The following is a 20,725-nucleotide window of genomic DNA, read 5'->3' as shown; positions in this document are numbered from 1 at the left end:
GCCGCGCCGCACACCGCACCGCGCCGCGCACCGCACCGCTCCGCTCCGCTCGGTCCGCCGCGCTGACCTCCGCCGCCTGCGCTGCGTGTTCCGGCCGGCGCGTCCGCCCGCAGAGCTCCGCTTTCCCCGCCGCTCCGCTCCGCCTCTCGGTCCGGACATGAGCCCGGGGACCCGGAGATGAGGCTCCGCAATGGCACCTTCCTCACGGTCTTGTTGTTCGGCTTGTGCGGACTGATCTCGCTGTCCTGGTACACCGCGTTCAGCAGCTCCAAAGGTAAGAGAGCGGCGGGGTGGGAATAAATGCGTGATGGTGCGGGGACGCGCGCGCGCCGTGTGTGTGTGTGTGTGTGCGTGTGTGTGTGTGGAGACCATGTATCCATCCACATCCGGGGGGTTTGCGTTCGTATGTGCGTGTGTGATGTCTGGTGGACTGACAGTGCGTGCGTCCGTCCAGACGCGCTGACCGCCTCCTCACCTTCTCTCAGGATTTTTCTCCATCGCGTCTGTTTTTTGTCTTGTTTTTTTTTCTTTCTTTCTTTCTTTCTCTGCTCGGTCCCCCTTCTGTCTCCCCCAGTTTCACGCATTGGAATCAAGGGGTGTCAGAGATACAGACGCGGGCCGGATTTCAACCCGCAGATGGGGGGCGTGTGTGCGTGTGTGCGTGTGTGTGTGTGTGGCTGGGGTTAAAAAAAAAAATAAAGATTTACCTTCAGTTATCTATATGTGTTCAAGTGCTATAGACACAGCTGAATCAACTGCGGTCTGTGAGATATCAGAGGGGTGCCAAAGATATGGCCCTCGGGCCGAATCGGGGGCCCCGCAGAGCCACAATGTTTAAAATAAAGCGCCGGGATACTCACTCACATCCAGTTGTTTTCAATGCTGCATGTGCGCGATGCGTGTCGACGCGGCTGAAATCGGCAGCAGCCGTTGGCGGTCGAGCTCTCGAGATTTAGGAGTCGCTCCCGACGGTGTTGTTCGCCCCCGACCCCCACCCCCTGTCTCGCCCTCGCCGGCTCCGCTATAAACAGTCTGCCATTCCGGCAGAGACGGCGAGAGCAGGTGGCAAAGGAACCGGTAATTCCACATGGTCATCCAAGCATGTCAGAGGCACGAGGGGCCATCGGAGTGGACGGCGTCCGGTCGCAATCTCACAGAAAGTAATGGAGGTCGTATTTATTTGGTGACCAATCCGACCCCCACAACCGTAAACGAGTTTGACAACCCCCCCCCCCTTGTGAGATCATCAACACTCCTCTGTCTGGAGTGAAGCTGTGTGTGTGTGTGTGTGTGTGTGTGTGTGTGTGTGTGTGTGTGTGTGTGTGTGTGCTCGCGCCTGCGCGCACGTGTGTGGTCATTATCCGTGCTTTTGCGGGGTCCACCTGGCACCGCTGGAGCTCAGCCTGTGCACCACCCGGAACGCGCTTATCCCCCTGTTTCTCTACATGGCCCGTGTGCGGAAGGCGCTTTTGTTTTCAAGCCAAGCAAGCCAAGACGTTCCCCGTTTTAGCGCCGCCACCCGAGACCGAGTCTACGCATGAAGAGGGAGAGGGAGAGGGAGAGAGAGAGAGAGAGAGAGAGAGAGAGAGAGAGAGAGAGAGAGAGAGAGAGAGAGAGAGAGAGAGAGAGAGAGAGAGAGAGAGACTTTACGCCGGCAGCCTTGGACTCTTTGAAACGTTGCGTCAACACAAGTGTTCAAACAACTGACGAGTCGTTTGTTTGTTTGGCTCCGGTCCGAACTTTGCAAAGACGGTCCACTAGAACACACACACACACACACCCACACACACACACACACACAGGCACACACACACACACACACATCTACACAGACACATCTGCACACACAGACAGACCGGCAGACATGCACAAACTAACAAACACAGTAAAGGTTGTGTAGGTTCTGTGAATGAATGAATACAATCTGCCCTGAGAAAACGCTGAGCGGAACATCAGCGCGGCGGGGCGGGGTCGCCGCTGCCCGCCGGGTCCGGTCAACTCGCTGCCAGTTCACTGAGTAACCTGATAGGCCTGTGACTAACGCCCGGTCCCGGTGTTTGACACACACTCGGAACTCAGACCCTGCGTTTCTCTGGGTTTCAAACGACCCCAGGCGGGCGAGGGCGGCCGGCTGGGTGGGCTGCGCTCCCGCCGCGCAGGGAGACGCACCTGTCGCTCTGAACCGTCGGATTTCTAATGTTCCGCTTGTTTATCCATCCACACCACGCACAAACACGCACGCACGCACGCACGCACGCACGCACACACACACACACAAATACACGATCGGACTCTGTTTCGATATATCATTTTCGACATAATCAGAATTGCCTATTGGCAACTATTCAGTGCATCTTATGATGGGCGTGGCAAAATTGTTTCACGCAACAAATTCAGTCTAATACAGAAATATTTCAATTAATTTGTGATATGGTGAAATTTTAATTAGGCAAAATATGGTTGCATTACTTGGAAACAAAGTATAGATTTTCTAAGCAATTCACACACAAAAACAATAGAATTGAATTGTTGTTCAAATATCGTTCAAATTGGAACTTTTTGAGGTCATGGAGTCCGTCGTCCATCATTATCACTTTTTTATTTCCTGATACCAGTTTGGAATATTACACGTAGATTCATACTCCTAGTTACAGTGATTGACGTTTAATCCATTTTCTCAATGAGAGACCTCTCAGGTGCTTCGAGGTGGCAACAAACGAGTTGCGGGTTTTTTTTTTTGGTGAATAATATTCTCCGATGCAATGACCTAATTTAGCCTCCAATCACGGCAGTATCCAAAACCATTATCAGTACTGATACAAGCCTCGTGAACGACCGTCGGAGATATAGAACTTACGCGCACGCGGTGACGGTGTCTCCGGTGTTCCCCGTCACGGTCATTTCTGCATTTTCCCGAGGAAGGCGTCCTGCGTCCCACTGGAGGGGTTGGGGGGAGGGGGCTTTCTTTCTCTCACTTATTGATTTGTCCGCTGATGGTAATTAACTAGAGAGACCGAGACTGTCTGTGTACATGTCTGAGTCTTTGTTTGTTTGTGTCTGCGCACGCGCGTGTGTGTGTGTGTGTGTGTGTGTGTGTGTGTGTGTGTGTGTGTGTGTGTGTGTGTGTGTGCGTGTGTGTGTGTGTGTGTGCGTGTCTCTGCATGTACTTGTCCCAGTGAGCCAGCAGCTATAGCACTCGGGCAAATTAATTCAGTCAAGCAAACAGCTTGGCGGGATCGCCGAGTGGCTGTTTGATGCATTTATTCCAATGGGAGCGGGAGCTCTTACGAGCCCGAAGGGGCCCCGTCACTACGGCACCAGAACAGGAAACGGGCCAGGAAGGCAGTCGGCGGTTCTCATCGATCCGGGCGTGAGCTAATCTGTCAGAGGGATGATAGTCCTGTCAGCGTATCTGTCCAGCTCGTCAGAGCGCCGATGCTGCCAGGATCCAACTTGCTTGGACAGGTGCGAATGTGGTTGGAAATGACCCAGTTCCACATTGAGGTTCAGTCTCTGACCCTCGGATCGACTCCGCTGAACGTCTACCTCATCAATGTGGACGGATTTACTATCGAAATAGTCGTTAGGGTGTCGGCAGGTCCTTCAAAAACTCTTAAAATGTCTTCAATTCAGTTTTACGAATCCACGAAAAGTCATTCAATGAATAAAATGTTGATGAATGAACAATTTGATGATGACATTTGAGTTTATGTCCGGGTTTAGAGGCATGTCACAATGGCTCGAATGCATAATCTGAATGGTATTTCAGCAAAAAGCATAGAAAAAACATGTATTTGGAGACCTAATAGGTTCAGGTCATTTTAACACAAACATAATAGCGGATTTCATTCGTCCATATAGTTATTTTTTTCTGCATCAGAGTCAACATTTCTGATGATTGTTGACCAAATCCAAGAAAATCCATTCTTCAATTTGGTCAAAAAATGTCTAGTGCAGGAAACCTGAATCATGGGGAAAACCGTTATAATCGCATCACAAAGTTTCCAGTCAAAATTTTCTCAAGTGAACTCATTCATAACTCATTCATTTATTCTCAAGTGAACGCATTCATAACTTATGACATTGTGCATCACAATACGTTACCACTCAAAGACAATATACAACAGTAGTGAATTATCCCAGATAGGATGTCGTCCCTGGAGACATGGTGTAGATGTGTATAAGAAAGGTATAAACAGAGTAAAATGTGTGAACCAAGCGCCTTAGTCGGCAGCGGGTACATTAGTGCCGTGTTTCCAAAACTGCTTGTAGAAGTAGAGCAACAGTCGAGGAAAACCCGAACAGCTCCACTGCGTTTCAGTGAGAGTGGAAACCACCACCAGGACCTCTGCAACACAGACAGGATCCTCAGAGGAGCCTGAAGCTGTCAGCGCTGCCTTAAACATCCCTGTTACGCACTTCTACACCAAAATGAGCACCTATGCGCTTTTTTACGAGGTTTTTTTCAAGTAGGGGTAAACCCGCTAAAAATAGACGATTGACAGTTGGTGGGTATGCATTTTTTTGGTTTTGTTTCTGGTGTGTGACGTCGTTCTACGTCGCGAGCATGCCGGAAAAGGGACGTGTCATGGTTCCATTGTATTGGGGTAAAAAAAAAACAACGCTTTTTCGGAGACCGGCTTGGCTCCGCTCACGGAACCCTCGAAGCGGTCCCCACGGAGCGTTCCCACACTCTCATTCTCTCTCTCCTCAAAAACAAACCAACTAAATCGGATGTGAAATGATGGAATGATACAGGGACATTCCTGTTTATTTACGCACCAACGTGCGGAAATCCAACGTGCGTCACATTGCGCCAGTAAAGGGACCAAAAGTACCGTGTGTCATGTTCCCGATCAGTGCCGATTGGAGCTGGAGCAGATAATAACCCGTGACTATCGCAGGGTCTTTCGTCCCCGGGACTGAATGGTGGGTGTAACCTTTCCTACCGGACAGAAAAGCCAGATGTTTGCAGGTGTTAGCAGGTTTCTCTCCCAGTGGGAAAGAGGAATTAGTGTGAGATGGAGGGCGCTGCGTTTCGGTCGGGTGTAGAAGTCTCTGTGTGTTCTGGGGCCCGAGACCGGACTGTGTCTTTTTTTTTTTTTTTTATCGCCGTTTTCTTTGCAAGGAAACTGCAGAGTTCGACTTTTAGAGTTTGACAAAGCTCCCCTGAGAGATAATGCAGTAGCAGGATTTTTTCTTCCTTTATTATTCCTGTTATTTTTATGACAAACGCTGGTGCACAGTGTGTGAGTGTGTGTGTGTGTGTGTGTGTGTGTGTGTGTGTGTGTGCTTGCTTGTGTGTTTGTTTATGTTTGTTTTGTGTCTATTTGTGTCTATTCTAGTTATGTGTGCTAGAGTGTGGTGTGTGTGTGTGTGTGTGTGTGTGTGTTTGTGCGTACGTACTGTATGGCTTCGCATGTATCTTTCTGGAGGTGCCTGTGTGTGTGAGGGGCCTGGGGCAGGATGAATGTGAACAGAGCTGACACGCTTTGTTCTGACAGAGAACTTCACCCCCCCACACACACACGCACACATACACATGTGTACAGATAGTAGGTATTACCAGATATGTATTTGGATTAAGTAAAAGCAGGTCTGTTGGGCTTATGTTTTAATGCACACACACACACACACACACACACACACACACACACACACACACACACACACACACACACACACACACACATTAACAGTTCAATGTTCACTTACTGAGCAATTTATTAAGTACACTATACTTATACTGGGTGGGGCTTCCCTTTGCTCTTAAAACAGCCTCAACCTTCTTGTCGTGGATTCCATTAGATGCTGGAAACATTCCTTTGAGATTCTGGTGCATGTTGACATGATTGCATCACGTCATTCCTGCAGATTTGTCAGCTGTACATTGATGCTGTGACTCTCCCGTTCAATCACATCCCAAAGGTGTTTTATTGGATTCAGATCTGGATCTGCATGATCCTGCTGGAAGGAGCCGTGAGAAGATGGTCAGTTGTGGCCATGAAGGGATGCACATGGTCAGCAACAATGCTCAAATAGGCTGTGGCATTCAAGCCATGATTGATTGGTATTAACGGGCCCAAAGTGTGCCAAGGAAAATATCCCCACACCATGACACCACCGTCACCAGCCTGGACTGTTGACACAAGGCAGGTTGGGTCCAGGGATTCATGCTGTTGGCGCAAAAATTCTGACCCCACCAACTGTGTGCCTCGGCAGAAATGGAGATTGATCAGACCAGGCTTACATTTTTTTCCAGTCTTCAACCGTCCAGTTTTGGTGAGCGGGTGCCCACTGCAGCCTCAGCTTTCTGTTCTTGGCTGACAGAAGTGGAGCCCGACGTGGTCTTCTGCTGTAGTAGCCCTTCCGCCTCAAGGTTCCCACCTGTTGTGCGTTCTGGGTCATCTGAGTGACCGTAGCCTTCCTGTCAGCTCTAACCGGACCAGCTGTTCTCCGTTGACCGCTCTCATCATCAACCGCTCACAGGTTGTTTTTTTTTTTCTTTTTTTTCGCACCATTCTGAGTAAACTCTAGAGACTGTCGTGTGTAAAAATCCCAGGAGATCAGCAGTTAGAGAAATAATCAAACCAGCCGGTCTGGCACCACCAATCACACCACGGTCAAAAAACACTGAGATGACATGTTTTCCTCATCCCGATGGCTGATGTGAACATGAACTGAAGCTGCTGGGAGTATCTGCATGTTTTAATGCATAGCACTGCTGCAACGCCATTGGCTGATTGGATAATTGCATGAATAGGTAGGCGTACAGGTGTTCCTAATAATAAAGTGCTGAGTCAGTGTTTATGAGGCAGCAGATGTCCCAGCAATTACATGACGTCTCTCCGGTGCTGAATGCAAACTGAAACTTGTCTTCACTTGCTTGGTCGTCACCCTGTGTGAATGAGACACATGCATGAAAAGACACACACACATGCACACACACACACACAGACCCGCCCATGCCCAATTTCAGACAGTGGCATGCATACGCCAGCACACGTGTGCACACATCCTGCATGGCACATCCTGCATGGCTTTATCTGAATCTCTCACTGATTGTTTTCTCTTAGTCATCACACGCACTGAGATCCGTTGGTTCGGTACAGTGTTTCATGTTTGGCGTCTTTGTTTCGGTTTCATGTGCGTTCTCCGTGCCTCACGCCCGCGCGGGTTGGCTCCGGGTGCTTCGATGTCCTCCAAACCTTAGAGAAATGAAACGCAGTTCAGACTGATGTGAGAGTCTTAATTGGCCCCCGGGGGTGAACGGTGCATTAGAGAATGGGACCCTGTAGACCTTGTCCGGGAAAAACAGACGCACTCATGAAGATGGATGGATGAGTAGGCGCAGTGTGGTGTAGTCATGTGGTCTGGTACTACGTCAGTCTGTTCGAGTTTCTCCAACCGCGCTGTGGACATCATCAACGCACTTTTTGCAGCGATGCGTATGTGTGACAAATCACTAGAATTGTATGCCAGAAGAACAGTATATCTTGCCAGAACTCTGGGTGATGCAATTTGAGGCCTGAAGTCATCCGGATTCAGAGACCAGTCGCTGTCAAGTAGCACATCACCACACACAATAAAAAAAGGTCGTAGCTAAATGGAGAATAGAATTTTATCATACTTCACGACGGAGCCACAAAGACGATCCTGTCCATCGGTCATCCGCGCTCGGCGCCAAAACGACCGGGACAAACGTCCTCGTCCTTTTTGTGTCGAAGCAAAGTTGCGGGCAAACCACTTTGACCGACCCGCTCTCGCCGGCGCCGCACCCGTTTCACATGTTAACTTTGAAATGAACGAGCGGCGTTGGTCTGATCGAGCGATTAAACCCAATCAAGGCAATTGTTCTGTCAGTAAAGCGGCACATTTAATCTGTCAGAGCTCCATTTGAACCTGTCAGGTGTCGCATCCTACAATGCCAGGCATGATAATCATCATATTTGTATGATAATTTGTACAATGGACGATTAATGGTGTTACAGACACACATCAGAACAAATAGGCAATACAGTAATACAATAATAACATTAACAAAAAATAATACAACGAGAAAGAAATTGCTAATGCTCAATAAAAAAAATGGCTTGATGCAATGCATTTCATCTTCATAACCTGGCAACGCTTTTTGAGGGACAGCAGGAGGACGGAAACCCTGAACCTCTTCTGTCCTCTTCCTTTCTCCATCATCTCTTCTTTCTGTCTTTGCCTCCTTTTCTCTCCACCCTCCTCTGCACCTCCTTAAACCCCCCCCCCCCCACACACACACACAGACACACACCAAGATACAAGAGGAGGGTAGGTTTACGGGGGTTAGTGGGGCGGGGTGGACATCAATACTCCCTCCTCACTACAGGAGAGACCCTGGAAACAAGAGCTGGCTGTGGGTGTCTGTGTGTGTGTGTGTGTGTGTGTGTGTGTGTGTGTGTGTGTGTGTGTGTGTGTGTGTGTGTGTGTGTGTGAGTGGAGGTGGGTGTGTGTGAGTGGAGGTGGGTGTGTGTGTGAGTGGAGGTGGGTGTGTGCGTGCGTGTGTGCGTGCGTGTGTGCATGTGTGTGTGTGTGAGTGGAGCTGGGTGTGTGTGTGTGTGTGTGTGTGTGTGAGTGAGTAGGTGTGTGTGTGTGTTTTTGGCGGATAGGATAGAAGTCGTTTGGGAAATAGCTTGGGTAATGCGAGGATACCGTTGACACTTTGGTCAATATTTGAGGAACTGGGAGCAAGCGTGTGTGTGTGTGTTTGTGTGTGTGCGTGTTTGCGCGTGTGTGTGTTTGTGTGCGTGTGCGTATTACGATGATGTCTAACTGCCATCTTGATAGGCATTGCGATTCCTCTGGTATTGGGATTTTGCGAGCATTACAACTCAGCATTGCAATTTATCAAGACGTTTCTAAACCCTTAAATATAACAAGAAGGTCGTGACACGCTCCCTTTCCTCCTGCAAACTGCGAAACGCAAAATTTGGCCGCACTTAACATTGACATCCCCCAGCACAGCGTCACCAGTTCGCTCCTCTGTTGTTTGAGAAGCTTTGGTGTGACTTCGTCTGAAGCAATAACAAAACAACAAACAATGCAAATTATTTTGATTTGGGCGTCATGGCGGCATGGTGCGGCTTTTTCCGCTCAATAGACGTGTTTTTTTTCCCGCCGATCCGTCCCTCGCGTACAGCCGGAAAGCGGCCAATCAAAGGCTTTGATTGGCAGTATAAAGAGCGACTTCTGTCACATCAGCACCCCTGCTACTTCATGGAGTCTTTGATCAAAAGGGCCCCACCCACAAATACAAACAACCAATCACAGGGGCTGATCTCCTTCCTAATGACAAGGGCTGTTTTTTTTTTTTGTTTTTTTTTACAACGTACAGCTGGTCTCCATGGCGACCAACATGCAGCGGCTACCTGTTCTTTAATTACATTATGTTTGTGTCAGAACAGTGGTTCTCAACGTGGGGCCCGGGGACAGCACAGGGGTCCTTCAAGACGTTCCAGTAGTTAAATTTCACCGTTCGTTCATTTAAAAGATGTTATCGCTGGTAGAGAATGTAAAATAATGACTGTTTTGAGCTTTGTTTCACTGTTATCTCCCTAAATATGGAATAGGCACTAAATCATATCTAACGTTAAAAATCTTCTCAATATTCCTCGGGCTCGTTTGGCAGCAAGGCCTGGACATTCAATTATACAAAACTGGACATAATTGGTTTGTTATTATTTTGATGTTTCACTGATATCGTGCCGTGGTGGAATCAAGACGTTGTCACGTCGCGAAACGCAATTTCGTGTTCCAAATGAACAGGAGTGGGAAGACGCTGATTTAAAAGCCCTCGCGTTGGGAGGTCTGAAGTAGGAGGGAGAGAGAGGGGGAGTTTCATTTGCAAACTAGAGTTCAATTCGGAATGGATTCATCACACGTCACACAACCTCTACATTCACATTCCTGTCCGACCTCCCCACACAGCGGGACCCAGCGTCGCAGAGAAGATTGGAGTTCAATGTTTTGCTGAAGGACAAAAAAGAGACAGTTTGAATGGAACAGAATCAGACTTCTGATGAATGTGTGATTGGTGTGTGTGTGTGTGTTTGTGTGTGTGTGTGTGATTGTGTGTGTGTGTGTGTGTGTGTGTGTGTGTGTGTGTGTGTGTGTGTGTGTGTGTGTGTGTGTGTGTCGTGGCTGTTTGTATGCTCTCTGTGCGTTTTTTTCATTTGCATGTTTTATTTGTGACCTTGACGGTTACTCATGTCCCAGAGGGTGGATAGCCTCATTTACCACATTATTGTCCACACACACACGCATGCACCTCCGCGCACAGACACACACACACACACAGACACACACAGACACACAGACACACAGACACAGACACACACACACACACACACACACACACACACACACACACACACACACACACACACACAAAGCGCTCATCCGTCTGGAGGCGATTGTCATGGTGCTAGCCATTAATGTCTGCCCAATGGGTGGTTTCAGCTAGAACAGCTATGTGCTTTGTGTGTGTGTGTGTGTGTGTGTGTGTGTGTGTGTGTGTCTGTGTGTGTCTGTTGTTTGATTAAAAAAAAAATAGAATAAGCAGAAGCCGTTTGGCCGTTCTGTAGATCGACGCTGTGAATATTGAATTATGAAGTGCGAACAGGGAGGTTTCAACCTCCCATCTCGCCATGCGTCAAACCGACAGCTCGTCTGAACACTCCTTCACCTTCCTTTAGGCGGGGACTATACTGTCGGCAGATGCGGTTTTCGGGTGATTCACATCAGCCCAGCATCGGAAACAAATATTAACGCGGCTGCACGAAGATGGTGGATGATGGAAAGTGTGGCAGAGGAGGACAGGAGGCAGAAGGACTGGATGTGGCTTGGTTTCATCCTGGCATTTCTCTCCCACTAAACCTCCCCGTATGACACTACAGTTATTAAAAATATCGGAAAATGTAATTCCGCCCGCTGGGGGTGAGTGCTGGGCCTGAGGCGGTGAGGAGCTTCCAAGGAAAGAGAAAAAGAATCACAAGCCTTTTATTCGGAGTGGAACTGCTCCTATTGCCTGTTTATTCCCGTCCTCAATGGTTTTTCTTTGCTCTGTAAAAAAAAAAAAAAAAAATCAGTATGATGTTCTGACATCACCTTTTATTCCCGGCGGCAAGCTGGTTCAGGCGCTTGCAATGATGCCCCACGGCACAGAGGTCCTGGGTTCGAGTCCCACCTGGGGTGCGGTTGGCTCCGTGCTCCAGTGGGTTATCCCCGCATCAGGGGCCTTTCTGTGTGGAGTTTGCTTGTGGGGTTTCCCTCCATGTGACATCGGTAAGGACCCCCACCAAAAACATGCATACAGCCAACATTTGACCAGTGATGGACATTTGGAGTTGTGTGCTGCCCCCCCCAGAGGAAGGACAGGAAGGGTCAGAAACAACTTTTGTGACAAATAAAGAATCTTCTTGGATTTTACCGTGTTTCTGGTTGTCTCGTATCACATAGTTATACTCTGTTTTTATATATAAAACACATACAGTATATGCCCAATAAATATATATGTGTGATATATAGCAGATACAAAACATATACCCGTGGTCAGATGACAAATAAGGTTTTTTTTTATATAAAAAAAAATATATATATATTGAGGTGCAGGATCTGGTGGACCCGGGGGCTCGTCAGCTGACCAGGAGCCGGATCGGAGCGTCATTCCTCCTGCGCCCAAACTGATCATTATCGTTTATTATTTATCCTTTTGGCCAGCGAGCCTTTTTGTTCACATTTTATACATAACACATTTATTATGATGAAAACGCTCACCATGTCGGAAAGGGTCTGTCTTCCTCCCTAAGCCCGTACCTGTGGGCAGAGACCCCCACAAGTGGAAGCCATGCTGCCGTCTGCAGCCGCGGCTTAACCACGCCCCTTAGTCGGCCACGCATGAATCTAACAACTGTAAATATAGCCTCGTAGGCCTTTTCACTGTCTGAAACACAGGCCTGACATTTTAGACTTTTGAGCCACAAGGCAAAAAAATCTTAGCGTACTAAATAGAGATTTTTTTGTGTCTTCATATGTAGCTTATTCTAATGATATCTGATTCGGACACACACAAAAAAAAAAGAGCGTCAAGTTATAAGAAAAATTAGTGATAAGAAATATGGCCTTTACTCAAAATGTAGTTACGGTTGTTCATGATCAATTATTACCTATTTTATCAAACAAAACAACAGAAACATGTACTCTCTAAAATCCGAAATACTAAGGTTTGAAGTTACCGTTTCCATGGTTTCAGCGAATGCCACCAGTAAGCGATACTGGGAAATGAGCGATATGACATAGCACTGGTCGTTCCAGGCGCCGAGGCTTTAAGTACTTAAAAATAGCTCTGACAGAACAACTCTTAGATTTCATTTTGAATGATCTTTATTTATTTAGCGCCGTTCGAGTTTGAGCGTCTGGGCTCCACTGATCATCCCTCCCGGCGAGGTGCACAGCAAACATGGGCAAAGCTCAATGAGCTGGAAAGTTTGGAGTGATGAGCTCGAATCCCCCCATTTGGATAGAGGAGGGAGCACAGCAAACACAGCAAACAAAGCAGGCAGCAATGCAGGCAGCGAAGCAGGAAGCGAAGCAGGCAGCGAAGCAGGCAGCAAAGCAGGACGCAAAGCAGGACGCAAAGCAGGATGCAAAGCAGGTAGGGCAAGAGTTGAATTGTGTGGCGCTGTCAAGTTGTCTGACAGAACTAGCTCCCCAAGCTACGCGTCATTACTGAACGAAATCCGTTTGAAAGAGGCCAGAGTCAAAATACATGTGTTGCCCACGATCCCTATAGATTTGTTTTTTCATAGGGTGGTTTTTGATCTTGGCGGAATAATTCAATATCACAGTGATCAATGGGAATTTACACGCTATCAGTATACAGTATATCAAGATGTCTGGCTCCCATGCTCAAAAGTGGATCAAAACCCCCTTATTGCGGTACATCTGAGGTCCTATCTTTTCAATCCCCATTGATGGTTTAATCACATCACACAATGTAACACCACTGAAAGATATTGCGTGATAATGTCAAGTAATTGCCCACACACACACACACACAGACACACAGAAACACACACACACACACACACACACACACATACACACACACACACACAAGTGATCATCATCTGGACCCAGCGGTGATAAATGATGCATGGAACATGGAGATCTGGCCCTCTGGTCACAGGTTAAACTGGGGAGTAACATGCCATGTACTGTGTATGAACACCTGTGTATGTATTGCTGTGTGTGTGTGTGTGTGTGTGTGTGTGTGTGTGTGTGTGTGTGTGTGTGTGTGTGCACTTTCCTGGAAAACACTGAACCCGTTGCAGCTAGAAGAACGCCAGACATTGACATTGTGACAAGTTCATAAAATGAAAGTTGTCGCCATGCTTATGCGGTTGTGTGTGTGTGTGTGTGTGTGTGTGTGTGTGTGTGTGTGCGTGCACACGCGTGTGTGTGTGTGTGAGTGCGTGCCTGTGTGTGTGTGTGTGTGTGCGTGTGTGCGCACACATTTGTGAGATTCATCATGTGTCCTTTTTTTCTGTTTTGCACATGGTTTTTTGTCAGCTTTGTCACTGTGCGTGTGTGAGTGCGTGCCTGTATATGTGTGTGCGCGCACGTGTTTTCACTGGAAAACTGTGAAGCCAGAAAGCCAAGACGTTGTGAAAGCAGCTGATTAATAATTCACTGTGCCAGTGGCGTGACCGGCCGCCTTCCGCCGGCGCCGGCTCAGGACGCTCCTCACCTTCGCCGACCCCTGACCCCCGAGGACGATGAGCTCCTCGGTTACATGCACCGCGGTAACCAAAGCGCTTGAGGAAGAAACCGTAAACTTCCCTGAGCCGATCCACTCTTTTTTTTTCTTTTCTTACATGACGTTCACTGGAGTTAAACTTGGAGCGTTTGTCTTCCAACTGGCACCCGCCACCGCTACTCTGCAGCTGCTGATTCGGTTCGGTTTCTCCTGCTGGTTAACCAAGGGTGGTTATAAATTTACTGTGGACCAACAATCGCGAAACGCTGCATTCCTAACACGTCTTCCTTGACCGCTGCAGTAAGCGTGACAAAGAGCTTTGACTGTCCTACTCCAACTGAAGTTGTTTTTTTGGGTGGAGGAAATGCTTCTTACCGCCGGAGGGGAGAACATCTCCACCTGTCAGGACGCACGTTGTTATCATTGACGTGCGAACACACACTGGAAGAGCATCCTGAATCCCAGTAAACCCCAACCGAGTCGAGATTTGAGCACATTTCTGGTTTAATACAGGTGCACAAAAAAAACAAGTTTGCCAAACAAGAGTCGACTGAACAAATGTAAATAATTTGGGTGGATTGTCTGAAGGCCGGCAGACAGGCAGAGTGTTAAATAACGGCCTTTTCTCTATTTCTGGGGGGTTGTAGTGTTCCTGTTAGCCGAGCAGCACCGGCGGAGGGCAGCTGCCGCCGTGGGGGGGGGGGGGGAGTCTGCTGGTTCAGCATAAAAACACTCAAAAAAATACCTTGCATTAACACAGCTGCAGACTGGCGGCGGTGGGAACATTTTACTCCTTTAGTCGATGCTTTCACCGACCGATACAATAAGTCAGATATTTTCAATGTTGGGATAATTTCTAAGACTGGCATATTAATATTTAATCTTTTTTTTTAATAAAAACGACTTTAATAGGTTTGAAATATATCCGCATTTGTAGATGATCTATTTAGAGCCCCCCATCCTCTATGATATCATTACAGTTGGCAGTGTGATCCACAAATTCCCTTAATATGTAGAATATCCACAGTTTAACCAGTAATGCACAGCGTTGAAAGTACAGTAAGAAAGTTAAAGGAATCTGTTAAAGGCCTGAATGTGAATTATATTATAACACATAAAATGAGTGTGTAATAAAATGAAAAAAGAAAAAAAAAACAAAAAAAAAACACAGCGGTAACAACGACATGAAAAAAAGCGGGGTCAGGGGCCAACAAACCCTGAAGCAGCGTTCAAACCGACTGTATAACAGTCGTCGTCAGCAGAGCCGTCATTAAAAACAAGGAACATCAGCAGAGTCTCAGAGTTAGATGTGATTGTTTTTCGATAAGCGAAAAATGGACGCGGGAGGGTGATGAAGTGGATGGGGCTTAGAGGAAACAACTCAGCACTAGGGAAGAGAAGGCGGAGGTCCCTCTATGAAGTCGTTTGATGGATAGATTGAAGAAAATTAGCCATTGGCCGAATTTAATACAATTTCTTTGTTCGAAATTGTATTTTTAAAATATTTTTAAAACATTTTATTTTTATTTTTTTTTTACTTTTTATCAACTTGAAATTTTCAAAAACCTTGAAGTTATAGATCTTACAAATTAATTTGTCCCACTTACTTACACCTGCCAAAACACCTGCCCACACACCTGCACACACACACACACACACACACGCACGCACGCACGCACGCACAAACACACACACACAAACACCCACACAAACACATTCACACACTCAAACACACACACACACTGGCCCAGAATCACACTCGCATTAGTGCAAGAGTCGTCAGTGCAATGTCGGATTTTTCAAAGGAGTGTGTTTGTCTTCCTTTGTTTACTCTTTGTATGTGTGTGGGTGTGTGTGGGAGGGATCATGCACGTGTGTGTGTGCGTGTGCGTGTGCGTGTGCGTGTGCGTGTGCGTGTGTGTGTGTGTGTGTGTGTGCCTGTGCATTTGTGTCATGAGCTGCCAACCCAGCTCTCTGCCAGGGGTGTCAGGAGAACATCATGTGACCTGCTGAATTCAACATGTGACCTGCGTGTGTGTGTGTGTGTGTGTGCCTGTGTGTGTGCGCGCGTGTGTGAGAGTATTCCTGCTTTTTTCTTTCGTCTTCCCCTGAAGCTAAAAGGATTCCTGAAAGAAGTGAAACACATTTTTTAATTTTCAACTTGAGCTTCTCTCGATATCTCGCTCCGTCATCTGTAAAGTACAAGAATCAAGGTTAAATCTTTCCACACAGACACACGCACACGCACGCACGCACGCACACAGCCACGCACGCACGCACGCACACACTCTGAGTCATTGATCCCTGCTTTGTCCGAACTGAGTCCCCGGAATCAATAGGACGTGATTGGCCGGTGCCAAGCCACCCTCCGGCCAATCAAGCAGTGGGATGTGGCAAAAAAAAGTCCGAAGTCCTGAGAAACTTCCTGAGTGATGGCCAACCATCTGCCACGTGGATCAGATGGCAGGCGGCTAATCCTCGCTGGACGGAGATCAGTGAAGTGCCGCGGAGCTGTTTCTAGTCACATTAAACGTCGCCCTGAACATTAAACAGCTCGTCGGGAGATTTGAAGCGGTCGGCTTTGAACTCCAGTGAAAGTGGTGCCGGTCGACCTCTCAAGCCCAATTTTAATCAATACTAATAATTAATACTGTACGGGTTAATACCGTATGTAAGAATCTATCGATTGATATCGATTAATACATAGATATATTGTGGATATCAGATATCACCTGGATATTCAGAACCTCACGTTAAAAAAGTCCATCACAGGTTCATTCCATTGAGTGATTGATATATGTACAATTGGATATAAATAATAAATAATCGCACCTGGACCCAAATTTTGTGAGGACTATCCTTCAACTTGAAATCTAGAAAGGCGTTTTTCGGCGGTGAACAAGTGTCAGCATGGACGCTCTGACCGATATCTATCTTATCTATTGCCATACACACTGTGCACTCTGTATTCTGACACCTTCCTTTCATGGCAGCATCAACTTTTTCAGTAATTTGTACTCAAGTAGCTCTTCTGTGGGATCGAACCAGACGGGCTGGACTGAGCACATCGATGGGCCTTGGGCGCCCATTCACCGGTTCACCGGTTGTCCTTCCTTGGACCACTTTAGGTGGGTACTAACCACTGCATACCAGGAACAAGATCTGTTGTTGTGGAGATGCTCCGACGCAGTGGTCTAGCATCACAATGTGGTCCTTGTCAAAGTGGCTCAGATCCTGACGCTGCTTCAACACATCAACTTCAACAACTGACTGTTCACTTGCTGCCTGATATATCCCACCCCTTGACAGGTGCCATCGGAACCAGACGATCAATGTTATTCACTTCACCTGTCACTGGTTTTATTGTTGTGGCTGATCGATGTAAATTGTAGACCATATGTATCGATGTCTCGATAATTGATGGATTGGAAATACAGTGTCACTGAAATACATTGAGACAATAAATGTAAATATCAAATTATTGTGGCAATATTTTCTTTTGTAAATACCTCAATATCAATAATTTGACCTTGAGTGATTTTTTGGGGATGACTGTTAGTTCTTACTTTAGATATTTACCTAATAAATATTTCATACACAATAATGAGTAATGTGGATTTTATAACCATTGATTAAAACAGCTAGAACAGACAAACACAAAAATACATCCCGTCTGAATGTCTACTCTCATATCGCAATATCAATATTCTAAGCATTATAGCGCCCATCCCTATCACAAACACACGGCAACCAGTCGGATGAGCGCCAGCAAGCTGGGCGACTTCGAAAGGCTCCTCGACATTTTGTGGTGTTGAATGCCAGCCCTGGGCGTGACAGCAGAGAGGGACGGAAGAGAGGGGGAGAGAGACGGGGAGAGAGTGGAGGGGGGAGAGGGGGAGGAGTGGGAAACTCTGTAGTGAATCAGAGCAGTTTCCTCACGTAGAGTCGGCCATCTGTCTCCCACAAACACAGCTAGAGAGCCAGAGTGGGGTGTGTGTGTGTGTGTGTGTGTGTGTGTGTGTGTGTGTGTGTGTGTGTGTGTGTGTGTGTGTGTGTGTGTGTGTGTGTGTGTGTGTGTGTGTGTGTGTGCGCGCGCGTGTGTGCGCGTGGGTGTTTGCGCGTGTGGGTGTGTGTGTGTTTGCGCATGTGTGTGCGTGTGTGTTTGCGTGTGTGTGTGTGCGTGCGCGCGTGTGCTTTTGCAGCTCTTCCCATCCGTTTACCATATTTGAGAAACAATAATCCCCCAAACAAATGGAAGTGGGTGTGGCTGTGTGTGTGTGTGTGTGTGTGTGGCTGTGTGTGTGTGTGTGTGTGTGTGTGTGTGTGTGTGTGTGTGTGTGTGTGTGTGTGTGTGTATGTGTGCGTGTTCGTGTATGTCGCTTGATTAAGTGTCAGTCAATTTCATCTTTATGTAAAACTTGGCCGAAAAACTTCTGTTCTGTTCTTTATCTCATTTCCCCTCTTTGCTCTTCCCCTTTTCTCCCAATTCTCACCTCCTATTTTTTCTCACACTCACAGTTTCACATTGTCTTTCTCTCGCGCTCTCTTTTTTTCCTGAGTTTCCCACTCAGCCATCTGCCGCATGCAAGATGACTGTGTATGTGTGTGTGTGTGTGTGTGAGAGAGATTGTGTGTTAGAGTTTGAGTATATGTGTGTGTGTGTGTGTGTGTGTGTGTGTGGGTGTGTGTGTGTGTGTGTGTGTGTCTGAGAGAGATTGTGAGTGTGTGTGTGTGTGTGTGTGTGTGTGTGTGTGTGTGTGTGTGTGTGTGTGTGTGTGTGTTTGTGTGTGTTTGTGTCTGTGTCTGAGAGAGATTGTGTGTTAGAGTGTGAGTATGTGTGTGCGTGCGTGCGTGCGTGTGCACTTCCCCACTAGTTACCCACAGAGGTTTGTTCTTCAATAAGACTGAAGATTCAGGTTTAGATAACAACCTACCTCACCGGATATTTCAATCACAAATCTCCTCTTGTTGCTGTTGTTTTGACCACGCCTTTTGAAATAGATGTGTTCTATGTTGTATGTAGCTTTGTTTGCTGTCTGGTTCGTTTATTTTTTTTTGTTTCGTTTTTTTTTTGTTTGTTTTCATCTCTTCCACTGAGCCCACCTTCTACGACTCTATGACTCATATCTACAACTTTAAAAAAACAAACTTCAGTACGCTGTTATGGCATGATTAAAAAATAAAATAAAAACAAAACACTCCTTCACGTTCCTGATCCGTTGTTCATTTGCTGCTGTTTTTGTTTTGTTATTTTGTTTTAGCTCCATCTTCTGTCTTGTGTGATTGCATATTTTGCCTCGTGTTCTCATTAATCAACGTATTGACGACTATGAGAACAAGCAGTGAAGCCTCAAATGAAGGACATTTTAGATTGTATTTCTTCCTTATATTGATTAATTCAACGATCAAATCATCTCATATAATTTAATTTTCAAGGTATTGATTGCATTTGTTGAATCCCTCATTGGTTACATGTAGAGAGTGAGTAGATGGGGGTAGAGGTAGAGTAGAGTGAAAAAGTAGAGTAAATGGAGAGCAGAGGGAGGATGAGTAGAAGTAGAGGAAGAGTACAGTAGAGGTTGAGTACACGGTGGTAGAGGTACAGTAGAGCTGAGGTAGAGTAGAGTTGAGGTCGAGGGAGGAAGAGTAGAGGTTGAGTAGATGGTGGTTGAGGTAGAGTAGAATAGAGATAGAGAAGAGGGAGGTAGAGTAGAGGTAGAGGTAGAGTAGAGGTAGAGTAGAGGGAGGAAGAGTACAGTAGAGGTTGAGTACACGGTGGTAGAGGTACAGTAGAGCTGAGGTAGAGTAGAGGGAGGAGGAGTAGAGGTTGAGTAGACGGTGGTTGAGGTAGAGTAGAATAGAGGTAGAGACGAGGGAGGTGGAGGTCGATTGGAGGTTGAGTAGACAGTGTAGAGGTAGTGGGAGGAAAAGTAGAATAGAGGCTGAGTAGATGTTGTCAAAGGTAGAATAGTGGAGTAGAGGGAGTTAGAGTAGAGGTAGAGTAGAGGTAGAGTAGACCCTTGTCCCTCTCTTCTTCCTTTTGCAGTAAATATCTTATTTTGCAGTTTCAGGGGTTTTGTGTTTTCATGTGACATCATCGCGGATTCAACCATCAGTTCCCTCGATAAATGTCACCACAAGAATAATACACTCGTCAAAATGTTGACGAGCAGCATTGTTCTTCACCCGCGGCGCGTTTCCACGACCACCTCACAACAGCGCTCTGATGTGTTGTCGATATGTTGTGGTGAAAAGAACGTCGCGACGGATCTCCACGAGGAGCTGAGCGAAAACGCATCCATCTCATAATGCAGCCAGAACAGTTAATTAGGGAGCTAATTACATCTCATTCTTTTGTCTGCCTTGTAAATTAAAATATTAATAGATTTTGTAATAGATTTCATTCCATTAAGGGGTTTCACAATTCAATGAGCTATAATTAAATGGATCTGATGGATCCAAGTCGCTCTGGAGCCGCTAATCCACGGACAAACTCAGTTTAAATTCACTTTTGTGTTAAAACGTGACGTCCTATGGGTCGGACGGACGACAAGCTGGCGTTACATTAGCCAGGTGCGGTGTGGGGGTGGTGTGGTTTGAGCAGCCACACCTGCCCTGGGTCTCGGTAATTGCGCCCAGGGCCAGTGTGGCTGCACACCTGTTGCTCTTTAGACTATTCAACGAGCAACAGGTAAAAACCCCATCCCCACACACACACACACACACACACACATGTTGTCCATCTGCTCCGGCGTGTTCCACCTCGCCCCCTCTCTACAATAAACTGGGTCTTCTACTCCGTCGTCTGCGTCTCTGTGCCGCAGGGCCCTGAAAACGCCACCCGGGTGCCGGGCGGCAGGCGGAACTGCCGCGCCAGGCTTGATTTTATCATACTGATGCCAAAATGCAAACTACAGGTTTGATATTATTGAAGTG

At 47.0% G+C, this 20,725-nt stretch overlaps 1 protein-coding gene across 1 annotated transcript in view; it reads left to right on the top strand.

Annotated features, from left to right (window-relative positions):
- mgat4b (alpha-1,3-mannosyl-glycoprotein 4-beta-N-acetylglucosaminyltransferase B) overlaps positions 1-20,725 on the top strand; it is a 107,491-nt gene continuing 86,766 nt past the window's right edge. The window contains exon 1 of the mRNA XM_080007850.1: positions 1-274. Within this exon, the coding sequence (XP_079863976.1) occupies positions 178-274 (97 nt within the window). The 5' untranslated portion in view covers positions 1-177. The remainder of the gene's footprint in view (positions 275-20,725) is intronic.

This window comes from Zeus faber, assembly GCF_960531495.2.
Source record: "Zeus faber genome assembly, chromosome: 10".
Lineage (NCBI taxonomy): Eukaryota > Metazoa > Chordata > Actinopteri > Zeiformes > Zeidae > Zeus > Zeus faber.
The sequence above is the reverse complement of the archived record's forward strand: the minus strand, read 5'-3'. Positions and strand labels throughout refer to the sequence as shown.